The sequence below is a fragment of the Callithrix jacchus genome, chromosome 6 (assembly GCF_049354715.1).
Source record: "Callithrix jacchus isolate 240 chromosome 6, calJac240_pri, whole genome shotgun sequence".
NCBI lineage: Eukaryota > Metazoa > Chordata > Mammalia > Primates > Cebidae > Callithrix > Callithrix jacchus.
Genome location: NC_133507.1, coordinates 137122778 through 137138454, shown reverse-complemented (window position 1 = coordinate 137138454; position 15677 = coordinate 137122778). Strand labels below are relative to the sequence as shown.

The window sequence follows — 15677 nt, the reverse complement described above, 5'->3', positions numbered from 1 at the left end:
CACGCCTGTAATCCCAGCACTTTGGGAGGCCAAGGCAGGCGGATCACAAGGTCAGAAGCTCAAGACCATCCTGGCCAACATGGTGAAACGCTGTCTTTAAAAAAAAAACAAAAAACACTATATATACAACTTCTCTATCTCCCCCTCATAGATGGTTTAGGCTAAGGTTGGTAAGTGGGAGAAACTTTCTGAAACATCTCATAGTTAAGAGTATGTGGCCAGGCACAGTGGCTCATGCCTGGAATCTCAACATTTTGGGAGGTCAAGGCAGGTGGATCACCTGAGGTTGGGAGTTCAAGACCAGCCTGGCCAACATGGTGAAACCCCGTCTCTACCAAAAATACAGGAATTTCCTGGGTGTGGTGGTACATTCATGTAATCCCAACTAGATGCAGGAGAATTGCTTGAACCCAGGAGGCAGAGGTTGAGGTGGGCCGAGATCATACCACTGCACTCCAGCCTGAGCAACAGAGCAAGACTCTGTCTCAGAAAAAAAAATAAAGAGTGGCCCAGTGCGGTGGCTCACGCCTGTCATCCTAGCACTCTGGGAAGCAAAGGTGGGTGGATTGCCTGAGCTCAGGAGTTTGAGATCAGCCTGAGCAACACAGTGAAACCCTGTCTCTACTAAAATACAAAAAATTAGCTGGGCATAGCAGAGTGTGCCTATAGTCTCAGCTACTTGGGAAGCTGAGGCAGGAGAATTGCTAGAACCCAGGAGGCGGAGGTTGCAGTGAGCAGAGATCATGCCACTGCACTCCAGCCTGGGTGACAGAGTGAGACTCCACCCCCCTCCAAAAAAAACAGTATCTGGTTCCCCTTCAAAACCCAAATTTTCAAAGACATTCAAAATAGAAAGTGTCACATAAATGATGAAAGTTGCTTAATCTAGTAAACAGCTGAAATAAATAGGAATCTTGTTTCCAATCATAAGCAAACCAATCATTAAAATCTCAGACACATACGCACATTCACACAGCCCCTTCTTCGTTCTTGCTTCAATTTTGTTTCAGACACAAATACAACTGTACACTTTGTAATAACATCACTGCCAAATACTCAAACCATATGAAAAGGCAAAGTGCCTCTTCTGCTGTGGAAAAAAGCCCATGTTGGGTAGAAACTGTGGGAATCTTGCACAAGAAACGCTTATTTATGTGTCCGGGGCTGCCTCTGCCATGTTTACCACAAACAATACTTTAAACTTCAAAAGAAAGAAACACAGTCTAACTAAGGAACAATGAAGACTTTTATATAGTCCAATGAAAATCCTTTGGAAAATGAAAAGCATGGGAACTGAAAATACATGTGGGTTACTCTTTGCCTCAGAATCTTCATGGAGAATATAAACTACAAGCAGGAAGTATCTCGGATATAACAGCAGACCAATCTGTTTCAACTCCTAGAAGTAAAAATTTGTGTAAAATGTCAGGTTTCTAATTATTCATTCAGTAAACATTTAGGGAATGTGGCAAGCAGGCTTCTAAGCAGTGGGGATTCAGCAACGAACAAAAACAGATAGTTTCTGCTCTCAGAAGCTAACATCCAGGCCGGGCGTGGTGGCTCATGCCTGTAATCCCAACACTTTGGGAGGCTGAGCCAGTGGATCACCTGAGGTCAGGAGTTCAAGACCAGCTTGGCCAATAAAATGAAGCCCTATCTCTACTAAAAGTACAAAATTAGCCAGGTGTGATGGCAGGCACCTGTATTCCCAGCTACTTGGGGGACTGAGGCAGGAGAATCACTTGAACCTGGGAGGCAGAGGTTGCAGTGAGCTGAGATCACGCCATTGCACTGCAGCCTGGGCAACAAGAGTGAAACTCTGTCTTAAAAAAAAAAAAAAAGAAGCTGACATTCTAATGAGGGGAAGACAACTTTAACAGACTGAACAGAAACATGTGCAGCAAAACAGGATGACAGGGTGAAAGCCTGATGGGCAGCTGCTTTGGTCTGAGTGGTCAAGGAAGGCTTCTCTAAGAAGGTGAGGCCTGAATGACAAGAAACCAGGATCATGAAGGGCAGAGGGAAGAATTCTGGGTGAAGGGGACAAGGAGCCAGGGCCACTGGAGTGGAAAGAGCTGGGCCCACTGGAGATGCACTAGGAACAGGGGCAGAGAGCTGCAGATGGGGCAGACGGGAGGGAGGCAGGCGCCACAGGGTTTGTGGGCAGGACAAGGTGCGTTAAGAAAAGCCAAGGAGGCCAGGCGAGGTGGTTCACACCTGTAATGCTAGCACACTGGGAGGCCGAGGCGGGCGGACTGTCTGAGCTCAGGAGTTTGAGACCAGCCTGGGCAACACGGTGAAACCCCATCTCTACCAAAAATACAAAAATTAGCTGGGCGTGGTGGTGTGTGCATGTAGTCCCAGCTACTCTAGTGGCTGAGGCAGGAGAATCACTTGAACCTGGGAGGCAGAGGTTACAGTGAGCCAAGATGGAACCACTGCACTCCAGCGTACACGACAGAGCAAGATTCCTCTCAAAAAAACAAAACAAAAAGGCAAGCAATGGTTTTAAGTAGGGTCTGACATCATCTGATTCCATTTTTAAAAGATTACTGTGCTGCAAAGCACAGAAAGGCCAAGAGAAAAAACAAATTAATTAAGATTATTTCAGTCTAGGGGACTTTACAGGTGTCTGTGGGGACTTGGGAAGTGTTAGCGTCAAAACGTATCTGAGTCCAGGTGTGGTGGCTCACGCCTGTAATCCCAGTACTTTGGGAGGCCAAGGTGGGCAGGTAACTTAATGTCAGAAGTTGAGACCACTCTGGCCAACATGGTGAAACCCCATCTCTACTAAAAATACAAAAACTAACCAGGCATGGTGGTGCCTGGTAATCCCAGCTATTCGGGAGGTTGAAGCAGGAGAACTGCTTGAACCCAAGATCGTGCCACTGCACTCCAGCCTGGGTGAGAGTGGGACTCCATCATCTTAATTAAAAAAAAAAAATCTAGCTGAGGTGGAACAATAGAATGTGGGAATCTACTAAACATGAAGACTATTTCAGATTCTTCTCCCGCTCTCAGCTGGTGACAGGGAAAGGAAGGCCAGGCTGCACCTCCCACCAAATGCTGACCCACGTGCTCCAGGCAAGAAGGAGGCTGCCTTTGCTCTCGCCCAAGGCCAGCTGACCCAGCAGTGCTTCCAAGGCCAGTATGCCTGTGGCTCTCACCTCTGTCCCTGCCCCCACTCTCCCGTGTATCAGAGCAGGACAGGCTCTCATAGCACACCTTTGGAACAAAACAGGACACAAGTTTAAAAACCCTCTGATAACTCTACAAACCCATGGGAAGTCCTAATCTCTGTTCCCAGACAGCTCTCTTTTTTTTTTTTTTTTCTTTTTCTGATTTTTTGAGACGGAGTCTCACTCTCTGTCACCCAGGCAATACAGTGGCACCATCTAGGCTCACTGCAACCTCCCCCTCTGGGTTCAAGCTATTCTCTTGCCTCAGCCTCCTCAGTAGCTGGGACTGCAGGTGCATGTGGGTCAAGATGGCCAGGGGAGACCTATGTTAACTCTAGCTAAATAATCATAAGCTTGCTTGGCTCAGAGTACACTGAAGTTTATACACTGAACTGATCTATATCATTGGCGCAGTTAATTGGAAATCAAGCGGCAACAGGAGGCCTAAGGTAAAGACCATCTGAGAGCACAGTAACACCGGGGAACACCGCGGGGTGGCTGCAGAGCAGGCAACACTGCTCTGGTCCCACGAATGCCTGCTCAACATGGAGACTCCAAGAGGGTCTCATAAAGAGGGCTTGTGCAAAGATCTCTGAGAAGGGAGGCAACTCTGCTCACAAGATCCAGGAGGGTCTTTGCAGATGGGAGCTGGCAAGGGCAGAGATCAGGGAACGCCTCAGGCTCTGCCTAGGTTCTCGGAATATGGAGAGACAAAAGCCCCTTGATGCACTGGGTGTGGTCAGACCGGGTGGCTCCTCATCCACTATACTTCTGGTGCAGCTAGTTTAGCATGTCTTAGAAGGAGCTCATGTGCTCCCTGCCATCTTACCTACCTCTTCAACCTCCCCTTTCGCGCCCATAAGATCAATGACATTAGGCACATAATAAAAGTGTTTGGAGCCTAGAGCTCGGGGCCCATGCGGTTCCCATGCTTGTGTTGGTCCCCTGGACCCACGCTGTAAATTCTACTCTTGTGTCTGTCATTATTTCCTTTCCTCAAGCCCTTGTCACCGCCAGGAGTACGGGTACCCACGTATGGGGTTGGGGCTGGTATCCAATAGGCACATGCCACCAAGAAATATCTTCATCATTGTTAGTTCTTAACATCACAGTTCTACTTTGGCCCACTTCAATCGGGCTACAAGATCCAACATTACAAAGAAATTGTTTCTTCTTACAACATATGCAAAACAAACAGTCCCTTTTCTGTTCTCAAATGCATTCGAAAAGGCTGGAATTGCACAAGTTTTCTCTGCTGTTTCATCAACTGTATACCCACCAACCCTAGAAGTCCCGCAAACTCTTCTTGATCCTCCTCTCTATAAAACCCAGGCCAGCCCATCCTGTCTCATGTGTTCAAAAACATCTATATGGCAGAGACATTCCAATCTCCATCTCCCTGGTGACATCTTTTCAGAACTCCAGAGTACCTCAACATCTGTACTCTTAAGTCCAAATGGCATCTCAAACCAGATGGTTATCAGATGGCTACAAGAGGCACTATGGAATGTATCATCTTCTAAATGTGAACCACACCAGATGCAATGGAGAAACACACACGTCTCCAGACACTACAAACCATGCCATGGAACGCTCAGGCTTTACCTGTGATGGGAAGCTTGGGCTTCAGTGTGTACAGCTGTGCAGGGGTCTGATGAGGGTTCATTCCATACCGCAAGGGCATCTGAGATACGTCTTTGCTGTACTGTTTCCTGAAATAATCTGAAATTGCTTCATCGTATTGTGCCGTATGAGTGAATGCCTACAAAGAGCGGAAGTTTTGTGAGACACTAGCAGCACTTTCCAAAGTGGGGACACAAAGATTTTCTAGGTCCACAGCAAACAAGATGTCCTCACCATTTAGTGCTATCTGGTGGCTGCACAACACATACTCATATGAATGACAGCAAAGAACTGAACAGCCCAACAAATGACCCCTTTCCAATTCTTTCCATCTTTTTTTTTGAGAGGGAGTCTCACTCTGCTGCCAGGCTGGAGTGCAGAGGATCGATCTCGGCTCACTGCAACCTCTGCCTCCTGGGTTCAAGTGATTCTCCTGCGTCAGTCTCCCAAGTAGCTGGGACTGCAGGCGCAATGCCACCACACCTGGCTAATTTTTATATTTTTAGTAGAAACAGGGTTTCACCATGTTGGCCAAGCTAGTCTCAAACTCCTAACCTCAGGTGATCCGTCCGCCTCAGCCTCCCAAAGTGCTGGGATTACAGACGTGAGCCACTGCACTCAGCCCTCTTTCAATGGCTTTGACAGAATACCTGTTATAGCTGGTCTCTCTATTTTTAACAGAAGGATAGCAGCTCCAAACAGAGCTTTGGTAGGTGATACAGTCTATCGGTAACTGAATACTGCTTGGTTTGGCAAACACTGCACTCCATGGATGTAACTTACAATATCGTGAATGTGCATCCCACCTTCAAGGCTAACTGGCGTCTAGTCTCCAAGGAGGTGTCCTTGCTCTCGGAGCTCTGCATCTCTGTGGACACTGCCACGTAGTCCTCAGGTTCACACACCACTGTCACTCGAGCGTGGTTTTTGGCTGCAGCTCTCAGTAAGGTTACTCCACCTTTGAGGAACAAAAGATGTATTGATTTTGTATGTCCCCATCAGCTTACAAACCTCTTTCAAATAAAGCTACTATGCATGTACTTTCATTTTAATTCTTGACTTAAAAATCAGAAAAATAAGCTAGGCGTGGTGACTGACACATGTAATCCCAGAACTTTGGTAGGCTGAGGCAGGTGGATCACCTGAGGTCAAGAGTTCAAGACCAGCCTGGCCAACATGGCGAAACCCCATCTCTACTAAAAATACAAAACAAAATTAGCCAGGCATGAGGATGTGCGCCTGTAATCCCAGGTACTCAGGAGACCGAGGCAGGAGAATCACTTGAGCCCAGGAAGTGGAGGCTGCAGTGAGCCGGAATTGTGCCACTGCACTCCAGCCTGGGCAAAAGAACAAGACTTGTCTCCAAAAAAAAAAAAAAAAAAATCAGGAAATAACCTGGATGAATCTCTGCACACACAAAAAAAATAGCTTAGAAAATATAGATAAATTATAATAATCTCCCAACAAAATCCAGTAGAAGTATCTTTCTATTTCCTCAATAAGGAAAGTCAAAGTGAAATCTCATTAAAATGTAAATAATCCTCTCCTCTCTCAGTCTTCTAAAATGGTTTTTCTGACTTACCAATGTCAATTTGCTCCACAGCTTCCTCAACAGTTACACCTGGAGAAGCCACTGTCTTCACAAAGGGATAGAGATTGCAGGCAACAACTCTATAACAAAGATGAATTTGGCTGTCGTTAAAAACTCCACTCATGATTTACAGCTATCCAAGGGAAAAAACAAGCCAGTATTTTTAATGTGACCAAAAGCCATAAGAACTAAAATATAAACTGTGAGCCTGACCTTTTAGAATTCTAAAGAGTGTGTTAAAAAGTCAGGGTGTCCTGCTGGGGTAGAGCAGAGGTAATTCAGTCAGCAGGTGCTCTCTGCATCTGGATACAGTACTCCCTCTCTCCACGCCACACTGCTATGCTACTGCCTGCATAACCTTAGCTACCTAGCACCACCAAGCCCTCAAAAATTTACAAAACATTTTAACAGAAGTATAAAGTACAAGATTACAGATAACATCCTCATTTTGGAATGTGATCACTATTGTCCAGGACATTAGAATTTATTCTCTTTCCAATGGATTAGTACAATGACGAAAAATACTGGTGCATTCTAAGGGTGAGACATTTGTTTTGCCTTCAGAGAGGTCATAAAAATGATGGTAGCAGGAATGCCAAAAGAATGATTTGAAATACAGAGGTAGGCTAGGTACAGTGGCTCACACCTGTAATCCCAGTATTTCGGGAGGCCGAGGCAGGTGGATCACGAGGTCAGTAGCTCGAGAGCAGTCTGACAAACATGGTGAAACCCCATCTCTACTAAAAATACAAATATTAGCCGGGTGTGGTGATGTCCATCAGTAATCCCAGCTACTCAGGAGGCTGAGGCAAGAGAATTGCTCAAACCTGGGAAGTGGAGGTTGCAGTGAGCCCAGATCATGCCACTGCATTCCAGCCTGGGGGAGAGTGAGACTCTGTCTCTCTCTCAAAAAAAAAGAAAAAAAAAAAATTAAATTAAATACAGAAGTAATCTAAAATTAACCATCAGTGAAGTACATTTCCATCCCTAGGACTGTAGTGTGAAGAGCTCTGGGACAGGCTCCCTAGTGAAATAAGTCTAACTGCTGAAAACTAATTAAAAAAACAAACAAACAGAAAAACAAGAGGAAGGGACACACTTCGAAGCCCTTCTTTATTAGGTCTACGCCCTCCTACTAAAACCAGACAAATGTTGCAAGAAAACTAGAGACCAGTATCTCTTAGGTATCTTGACACAAAAACTCTCAACAAAACACTAACAAATGCAAAGACCACCTGATCATCTCAATAGATGTACAAAAAGCATTTACAAAATTCAACAGCTATTCATATAAAAACACTCAACAAATTAAAAATAGAAGGGAACTTACTGAACATGACAAAGTGTAAGAAAAACTCACAGCTAACATCATACCTGATGGTGAAAGACTAAATACTTTTCCCCTAAACTCAGAAACAAGACAAGAAGCCAGGTGTGGTGGCACACACTTCCCAGCACTTTGGGAGGCCGAGGCAGGCAGATCACCTGAGGTCAGGAGTTCGAGACCAGTCTGGTCTTTCACATAGTGAAACCCTGTCCCTACTAAAAATAGTAGGCTATTTTTATATAGGGAAAGGTGGCACGCGCCTGTAATCCCAGCTACTTGGGAGACTGAAGAATCGCTTCAAGCAGGACAATCGCTTGAAACCAGCAGGTGGAGGTTGCAGTGAGCCAAGATCACACAACTGCACTCCAGCCTGGGTGACAAGAGTGAAATTCCGTTTCAAAAGAAATAAAACAAGAATGTCTATTCTTACCACTTCTACTGAACACTGTACTTGAAGTTCTAGCCAGGGCAATTAGCAAATAAAATACAAACCATCGGGACTGGAAAGAAAGCAGTGCAGTTATTTCTATTTGCAGATGATATCATCTAGTATACAGAAAATCCTAAGGCACTTGCAAAAAGTAACTTCTTAGCACAAATAAATGAGTTTAGCAAAGCTGCAGGATATATGATTAATATACAAAAATCAATTGAATTAAAATATACATTAGCAATGAATGAGAAAAAAATTTAAGAAACAATTCTACCTCACAAGACAATATTAAAAGAAATTAAAGAGAATCTAAATGAATAGAAAGACATCCCATGTTCAAGGACTAGATTTAATATTCTTAGGATAGTAACATTTCCCAAATTGATCTATAGATACAACACAATCCCTACGAAAATTCCAACTGTGTTGTTTTGCAGAAATGGTCAAGCTGACTCTAAAAATCATGTGGAAATGCAACGGACCCTGAAGAGTCAAAGCAATGTTGAATAAGAAAAACGAAATTGGGCCAGGGGTGGTGGCTCATGCCTGTAATCTCACTTTGTGAGGCCAAGGCAGGTGGATTCCCTGAGGTCAGGAGTTCGAGACAACTGGACAGCCACATGGAAAATAAAGACCTCTGTTTCATTTCTACATATAAAAACTAATTTAAAATGAACCGTAGACTGAAGGATAAGAGCTAACACTAAAATAACTCTTAAAAGAAAATATACACAGGCCAGGTGCAGTGGCTCATGCTTGCAATCCCAGCACTTTGGGAGGCTGATGGGGGCAGGCCACCTGAGCCAACCTAGCCAACATGGTAAACCCTGTCTCTACTAAAGACCAGCCTAGCCAACATGGTAAACCCTGTCTCTACTAAAAATACAAAAAAGTAGTCAGGTGTGGTGGTGGGGACCTGTTAATTCTAGCTACGCAGGAGGCTGAGGCAGGAGAATTGCTTGAACCCAGCAGGTGGAGGTTGCAGTGAGCCGAGATCATGCCACTCTACTCCAGCCTAGGTAACAAGAACAAAACTCCATCTCAAAAAAAAAAAAAAAAACTTTATCACCCAGGATTAGGCAATGATTTCTTAGTTATGACACCATTGCCACAAGCCACAAAAGAAAAAATAAACTGGACATCATCAAAAGTTAAAACTTTTGTGGGTAGGGCACGGTGGCTCATGCCTGTAATCCCAGCACTTTGGGAGGCCAAGGAAGGCGGATCACCTGAGGTCAGGAGATCCAGACCAGCCTGGCCAACATGGTGAAAACCCGTCTCCACTAAAAATACAAAAATATTAGCCAAGTGTGGTGGCATGCGCCTGTAATCCCAGCCGTCAGAGAGACTGAGGCAGGAGAATCGCTTGAATCCAGGAGAGGGAGGTTGTAGTGAGCCAAGATCACCACTGTACTCCAGCCTGGGTGACAGAACGAGACTCTATCTTCGAAAAAAAAAACTTGTGACACTCAAAGGACACCATCAAGAAAGGCTAACACAATCCACAGAATGAGAGAAAACTTACAACTCAATAAGTAACTCAACTAAAAATGGGCAAAGGATCTGAACAGACATTTCTCCAAAGAAGGTACACAACTGGCTAGGAAGCACCTGCAAAGGTGTTTCACATTATTTGGAAAGCAAATTATAACAATGAGATGCCACTTCACAACCCCTTAGAATGACTTGAATCAAAAAGACAGATAGTAATGTTGATGAGAATGTGGAGAAACTGGGACCCCCAACCAGCACACTGCTGCTGGCAATGTAAAACACTGCAGCACCCTAAAATACAGGGTCGCAGTTCCTCAAAAGTTCAACATAGTTACCATATGACCAAGGAATTACACTCCTAGGTATACACCCCAATGAAATGAATAAAGGAATATATATGTCCACACAGACACTCATACACAAATATTTAGAGCTGCGTTATTCACAATATTCAAAAAGCAGAAACAACCCAAACGCCCATCAACAAATGCGCTCATAGATAAAACAGGGTATGACCACACAGTGGATTATTTTTCAGCACTAAAAAGGAAATGAAGTACTGATACTATGCTCTAACACGGATAAGCCTTGAAAACACGCTAAGCGGAAGAAGCCAGGAAGAAAACAACCATATGCTGTTGGATTCTGTTTACATGAAAACGTCCAGTACAGGCAAATCAGAGACAGAACAATCAATGGCTGCCGAGGCTGGAGGGTGTTGGGGAAATGGAGAGTAAATGCATATGGGTATGGGGTTTGGGGTGGGGGTGATGAATACGTTCGAATATTGGATGTGGCAATTAATATGGTTTGATGTGTGCCCTCTCCAAATCTCATTTTGAAATGTGATCCCCAACGCTGGAGGTGGGGCCTGGTGGGAGTTGACTGGGGCCTGGGGGCAGATCCCTTACGAATGGCTTGGTGCCCTCCCCATAAAGAGTGCTCATTCTGTGTTCACGTAGAGCTGGTTGTTTAAAAAAGCCAGGCAGGCTAGGCACGGTGGCTCACACCTAATTCCACCATTCTGGGAGGCTTAGGCGGGAGGAATATTTGAGCTCAGGAGTTCCAAGACCAGCCTGACCAACATGATGAAACCCAATCTCTACTAAAAATAGTAAAGATTAGCCAGGCGTGGTGATAAACACCTGTAGTCTCATCTACTAGGGAGACTGAGGCAGGAGAATTGCTTGAATGCGGGAGGCAGAGGTTGTAGTGAGCCATGATAGTGCCATTGAACTCCAACCTAGGCAACAGAGCGAGACTCTGCCTCAAAATAAAATTAAAAAAATAAAATAAAAGAGCCGGGCAACTCCTCCTCTCACTCTCTCTTGCTTCCTCTCACATCATGTGATATACCAGCTCCCCTTCTGCCTTCCACTGTGATTATAAGCTGACTGAGGCCCTCACCAGAAGTTGATGCTTGCACCATGCTTCTTATACTGTCTGAAGAACCACGAGCCAAAATAAACCTATTTTCATCAATTACGCAGCTTCAAGTATTCCTTTATAGCAATGCAGAACAGACTAACACAGTAATGGTTGCAAAACTTCTGTGAACCACTGATTTATACATTTTAAACTGGTGAATTATGTGGTATGTGGATTAGATCTCAATAGAGCTGTTACATATATTTAAAAGAAATAGCCAGTATCTTTATGCAAATAACTTCAGTTGGTTGTGCAGGCTGATAATCCCTAAAATCTGAAATGCTCCAAATAAACCTGAAATCTGAAATGCTCCAAAATCTGAAACTTTTTGAGTGTCAACATGACACTTGAAGGAAATGCTCGCTGGAGCATTTTGGATTTCTGAGAGATGCTCAATTGATATTATCTGCAAATATTACAAAATCTGAAATCCAAGACACTTCTGGGTCCCAAGCATTTCAGATAAGGAATACTCAATCTACACATACTAAATTTAGATGATAACTTCCTAAAAAACTTAAGTATGTATTTTGGTAATATAAATCTGGCAATGCTTACACACAAAGTCACACAGAAGGTACACAGTAAAGGTTTATAGCGAGTAAGAAAAAACAGGGATACCGGGTTTGTCATAGTCTTTGTCGTTGGTCCAAAATGTGTTAAAGGTTCAGCTTCAGGTTTTTACCTTATAAGATTGAAATCAAGTCTGGCCATGTCAGCATTATCTTCTGGAATATTGCGAGCCAGGATTCCTAATTTAACAAAGTTAAAGTATTAGGTTCAAAAAACAGGTCAGATTAAAAAATTTCTTTCAATGGTGTCTTCCATCAAACGAAATCCTCTTGATTTAAAAAATAAAATTTTTTTTGAGACAGTCTTGCTCTATTGTCCAGGCTAGAGTGCAGTGGCATTATCACAACTCACCACAGCCCTCACCACCCATGGTCAAGCAATACACCCACCTCAGCCTCCCAAGTAGCTGGGACTATAGGCATGCACCAACCCCTTGCAGCTGGTCATTTTATTTTTTAAAAAGAATGGGGGGGGGGGAGCCGGGTGCGGTGGCTCAAGCCTGTGATCCCAGCACTTTGGGAGGCCGAGGCGGGTGGATCACGAGGTCAACAGATCGAGACCATCCTGGTCAACATGGTGAAACCCCGTCTCTACTAAAAAAAAAAAATACAAAAAATTAGCTGTGCATGGTGGCGCGTGCCTGTAATCCCAGCTACTCAGGAGGCTGAGGCAGGAGAATTACTTGAACCCAGGAGATGGAGGTTGCGGTGAGCTGAGATCACGCTATTGCACTCCAGCCTGGGTAACAAGAGCGAAACTCTGTCTCAAAAAAAAAAAAGAGAGAAGGGGGGAGTTGCCATGTTGCCCATGGTGATCTTAAACTCGTGGGCTCAAGCAATTCTCCTATCTCAACTCTCAAAGTGCTGGGACTACTGGTTAGAGCCACCATGCCTGGCGTAATATTCTTAATTAAAGAATACTAAAGATTCTACTCTACATATAGAATTATACTCTACATATAGCTGAAGAGTTATTAAACAAAAAATTACAATTAGCAGATAAATTTGGCTGGTCACAGTGGCTCATACCTGTAATACCAGCACTTTGGGAGGCTAAGGCAGCAGGATCACCTCAACCCAGGAGTTCGAGACCAGTCTGGGCAACAAGGTGAGACCCTGTCTCTAAAAAAAACAAAAATTAGCTGGGCATGGTAGCACATGCCTGTAGTCTCAGCTGTATGGGAGGCTGAGTTGGCAGAATTGCTTGAGCCTAGGAGGCAGACAGGCTGTGGTGAGCCATGATCATACCACTGTACTGCAGCCTGGGCAAGAGTGTAAACCTGTCTCCGCCGCCCCCCAAAAAAGACACATTTAAAAATCTTTTTCTTTAGTTCTTGATCCCCTTTCCTTGAGCAATAAAATGCAAAGAATGTAAAAGGAATTTTACAAAACTGCTGCTAGTTCCAGAACAGTCTGTGTTCCCATAAGTCAATGGCTTGTCTGATGATCTGTAGCCATTCAGCTTTATTCAAATTGTACCACAACTGACAAACTAGAAGTATATTAGTTACTTGCCATTTTGGTTTATATACAATTCATTCTCAGGTGAGTGAACAAATGTAAAAGCACTTTGAAGAAAAATTCTTTTGCAAATCAGTTACATTGTGATGCTTTATTCTAAGTTTGAATTATTATAAAAGTCTTTCCTACTACAAAATCTAAATATCTTCAGCAACACATAGGAAATACCAGACTCTACATTAGGTACCAGGTCAGGACTAATACCAAGTGGAAGAAAACAATCTAAATTCATCAAGTAATAAGACAAGCCAAATTTTAAACAGGTTCTAACGTTTTATGAAATGTGGCAGCAACTTCATAATATTAACTTTATATGTAAATTTCTCTTGAGCCTTTTTCTTCCTTTATTTTAGGATGCTATCAACTAACGTATTCCTGAAAATCACTGTTTTACACTGACGATACCAACCACCTACCAGCATGGACTGCAGGATGCAAAGTTTTCACACGTCCCCCCAACATTTCAGGAAATCCTGTCAACTCAGAGACATCTCTGAAAAACAGATAAACAGAATAGTACTACTGGTGTGGCTGAATTATTACTTTACACTATTCAAAGCATCTACTGTTTTCATTCCAAAAGATTTTGAGCCTGAATTCAACAAGAAAATTCTGATTTGTTTTTTCAGTCTTCCGCTATACTCGATTTCTTATGTAAAATTCCATTTACTTTAAAAAAAAAATGTTATTTTACATATTTCCTGCCAGACGCAGTGGCACGTGCCTGTAGTCCCAGCTACTCTGGAGGCTGAGGCTGGAGGATCGCTTGAGTCCAGGAGTTCTGGGCTGTAGTGTGCTATGCCGATTGGGTGTCCGCACTAAGTTCGGCATCAATATGGTGACCTCCCAGGAGTGGGGACCACCAGGTTGCCTAAGGAGGGGTGAACCAGCCCAGGTCGGAAATGGAGCAGGTCAAAACTCCTATGCTGATCAGTAGTAGGATTGCCCCTGTGAGTAGCCACTGCACTCCAGCCTGGGCAACACAGCAAGACCCCATCTCTTAAAAAAAAAATCTAAAAAAACAAAAAATGTATCTCCTACATGTTGTATGTTCAGAAAAAGCTGGTAAATAGTCCAGTACTAGTTTTATAATTTTCAGAGAATTTAGAAATTGAATCATATGCCATACGAATTAAATATTACTAAGAAATACAACTGAGAATTTGGCAGTATATAACGAAAAGCATTAAAAATAACCTTGGCCAGGAGCAGTGGCTCATGCTTGTAATCCCAGCACTTTGGGAAGCTGAGGTAGGTGGATCACCTGAGATTGGGAGTTTGAGACCAGCCTGGCCAACATGATGAAACCCTATCTCTACTAAAAAAAAACACAAAAAATTAGCCGAGCATGGTGGTGGATACCTGTAACCCCAGCTACTTAGGAGGCTGAGGCAAGAGAATCGCTTGAAGGCAGGAGGCAGTGGCTGCAGTGAGGCAAGATTGCGCCACTGCACAATCTTGTTGCCTGGGCAACAAGAACGAAACTTCATCTCAAATAAATAAATATATAAATAAAGCAGGAAGCAAAACTGCATCTTTCTTCTGTGTAAGCTATGAAATAAAGTACATGCTTATAAACATGCTAGAAAAATATATATTAACATGTTAAGAATTACGATCCATTTTTACTACCTTTTTTTTTTTAAGAGACTGGGTTTCACCATGTTGTAAGACTGGTCTCGAACTCCTGACCTCAAGTGATCCACCGACCTTGGCCTACCAAAGTGCTGGAATTACAGATGTGAGCCACTGCGCCCGGCCGTCCAGGGTCTTAAAAGTTCTGAGCCTCACTTTCGTTTTCCATAAACTGGGTAAGTAATGCACCAATCTCACAGGGCTACTGGAAGGAATAAATAAGGCATTCTGCTCCTGGTGGCTGCCATACAACACTTCCTGATTAATGTGATCACACTTTTTTCCTGATGGGACTAGCTGAGCCTTACCTGACTGCCAGACCAGCATCCCTGAGAGCTTTTGCAGTCCCTCCGGAAGCGACCAGATTCAAACCGAGAGAGATCAGGTTTCTTGCAAATTCCACAAGGCCGGTTTTGTCAGAGACACTGAACAAGGCTAAAAAAAGAAGACATTGTTTTTCATGATTCCCAGCACACTGTTGCACTGTGTTCTGCAAGGCCTTGGGAGGGTCTGGGGGAGGAGAGTCTCGAATCGCAAGGCCAGCACCAGGGCCCAGCGTTCGCAGGCCTGACGGGGGCCTTCCCACGTCCTACACCCGAGAGCTGCTCTAAGACGGGACCCACGCGGGCTGGGGCGGGCCGGGGCGTAGGGATTGGATTTCAGTCCCGCAGCGCCGCCCCTGCCATGCCAGGTCCCGCCGGCATTCGCCATGGCGGGAGCGTAGGGCTCGGAAGCGGGGACGCAGACCTCGCCGCTACGCTAGGCGCTCACCGAGCTGGCCGGGAGCCATGACGGCAGGCGCTGGGTCGGAGGCGAGCGGGAGGCAGCACCGGCGACACCACGTGTTGCAGGGAGGAGGGCGGCTCTGAGGAGC

At 44.4% G+C, this 15677-nt stretch overlaps 1 protein-coding gene across 3 annotated transcripts in view; it reads right to left on the bottom strand.

The window, feature by feature from the left end:
- The window catches only part of ATIC (5-aminoimidazole-4-carboxamide ribonucleotide formyltransferase/IMP cyclohydrolase), a 39173-nt gene extending 23496 nt beyond the window's left edge, over positions 1-15677 (bottom strand). For 2 of the 3 annotated variants that reach the window (XM_078328439.1, XM_002749749.5), the window contains exons 1-7: positions 15575-15677; positions 15112-15238; positions 13585-13661; positions 11761-11827; positions 6385-6473; positions 5609-5760; positions 4785-4941 (exon numbers count right to left, since the gene is read on the bottom strand). In XM_078328439.1, coding sequence (XP_078184565.1) covers positions 4785-4941; positions 5609-5760; positions 6385-6473; positions 11761-11827; positions 13585-13661; positions 15112-15238; positions 15575-15593 — 688 coding nt within the window. In that variant the 5' untranslated portion in view covers positions 15594-15677. The remainder of the gene's footprint in view (positions 1-4784; positions 4942-5608; positions 5761-6384; positions 6474-11760; positions 11828-13584; positions 13662-15111; positions 15239-15574) is intronic. The other variant, XM_054257914.2, reaches the window with a different exon arrangement.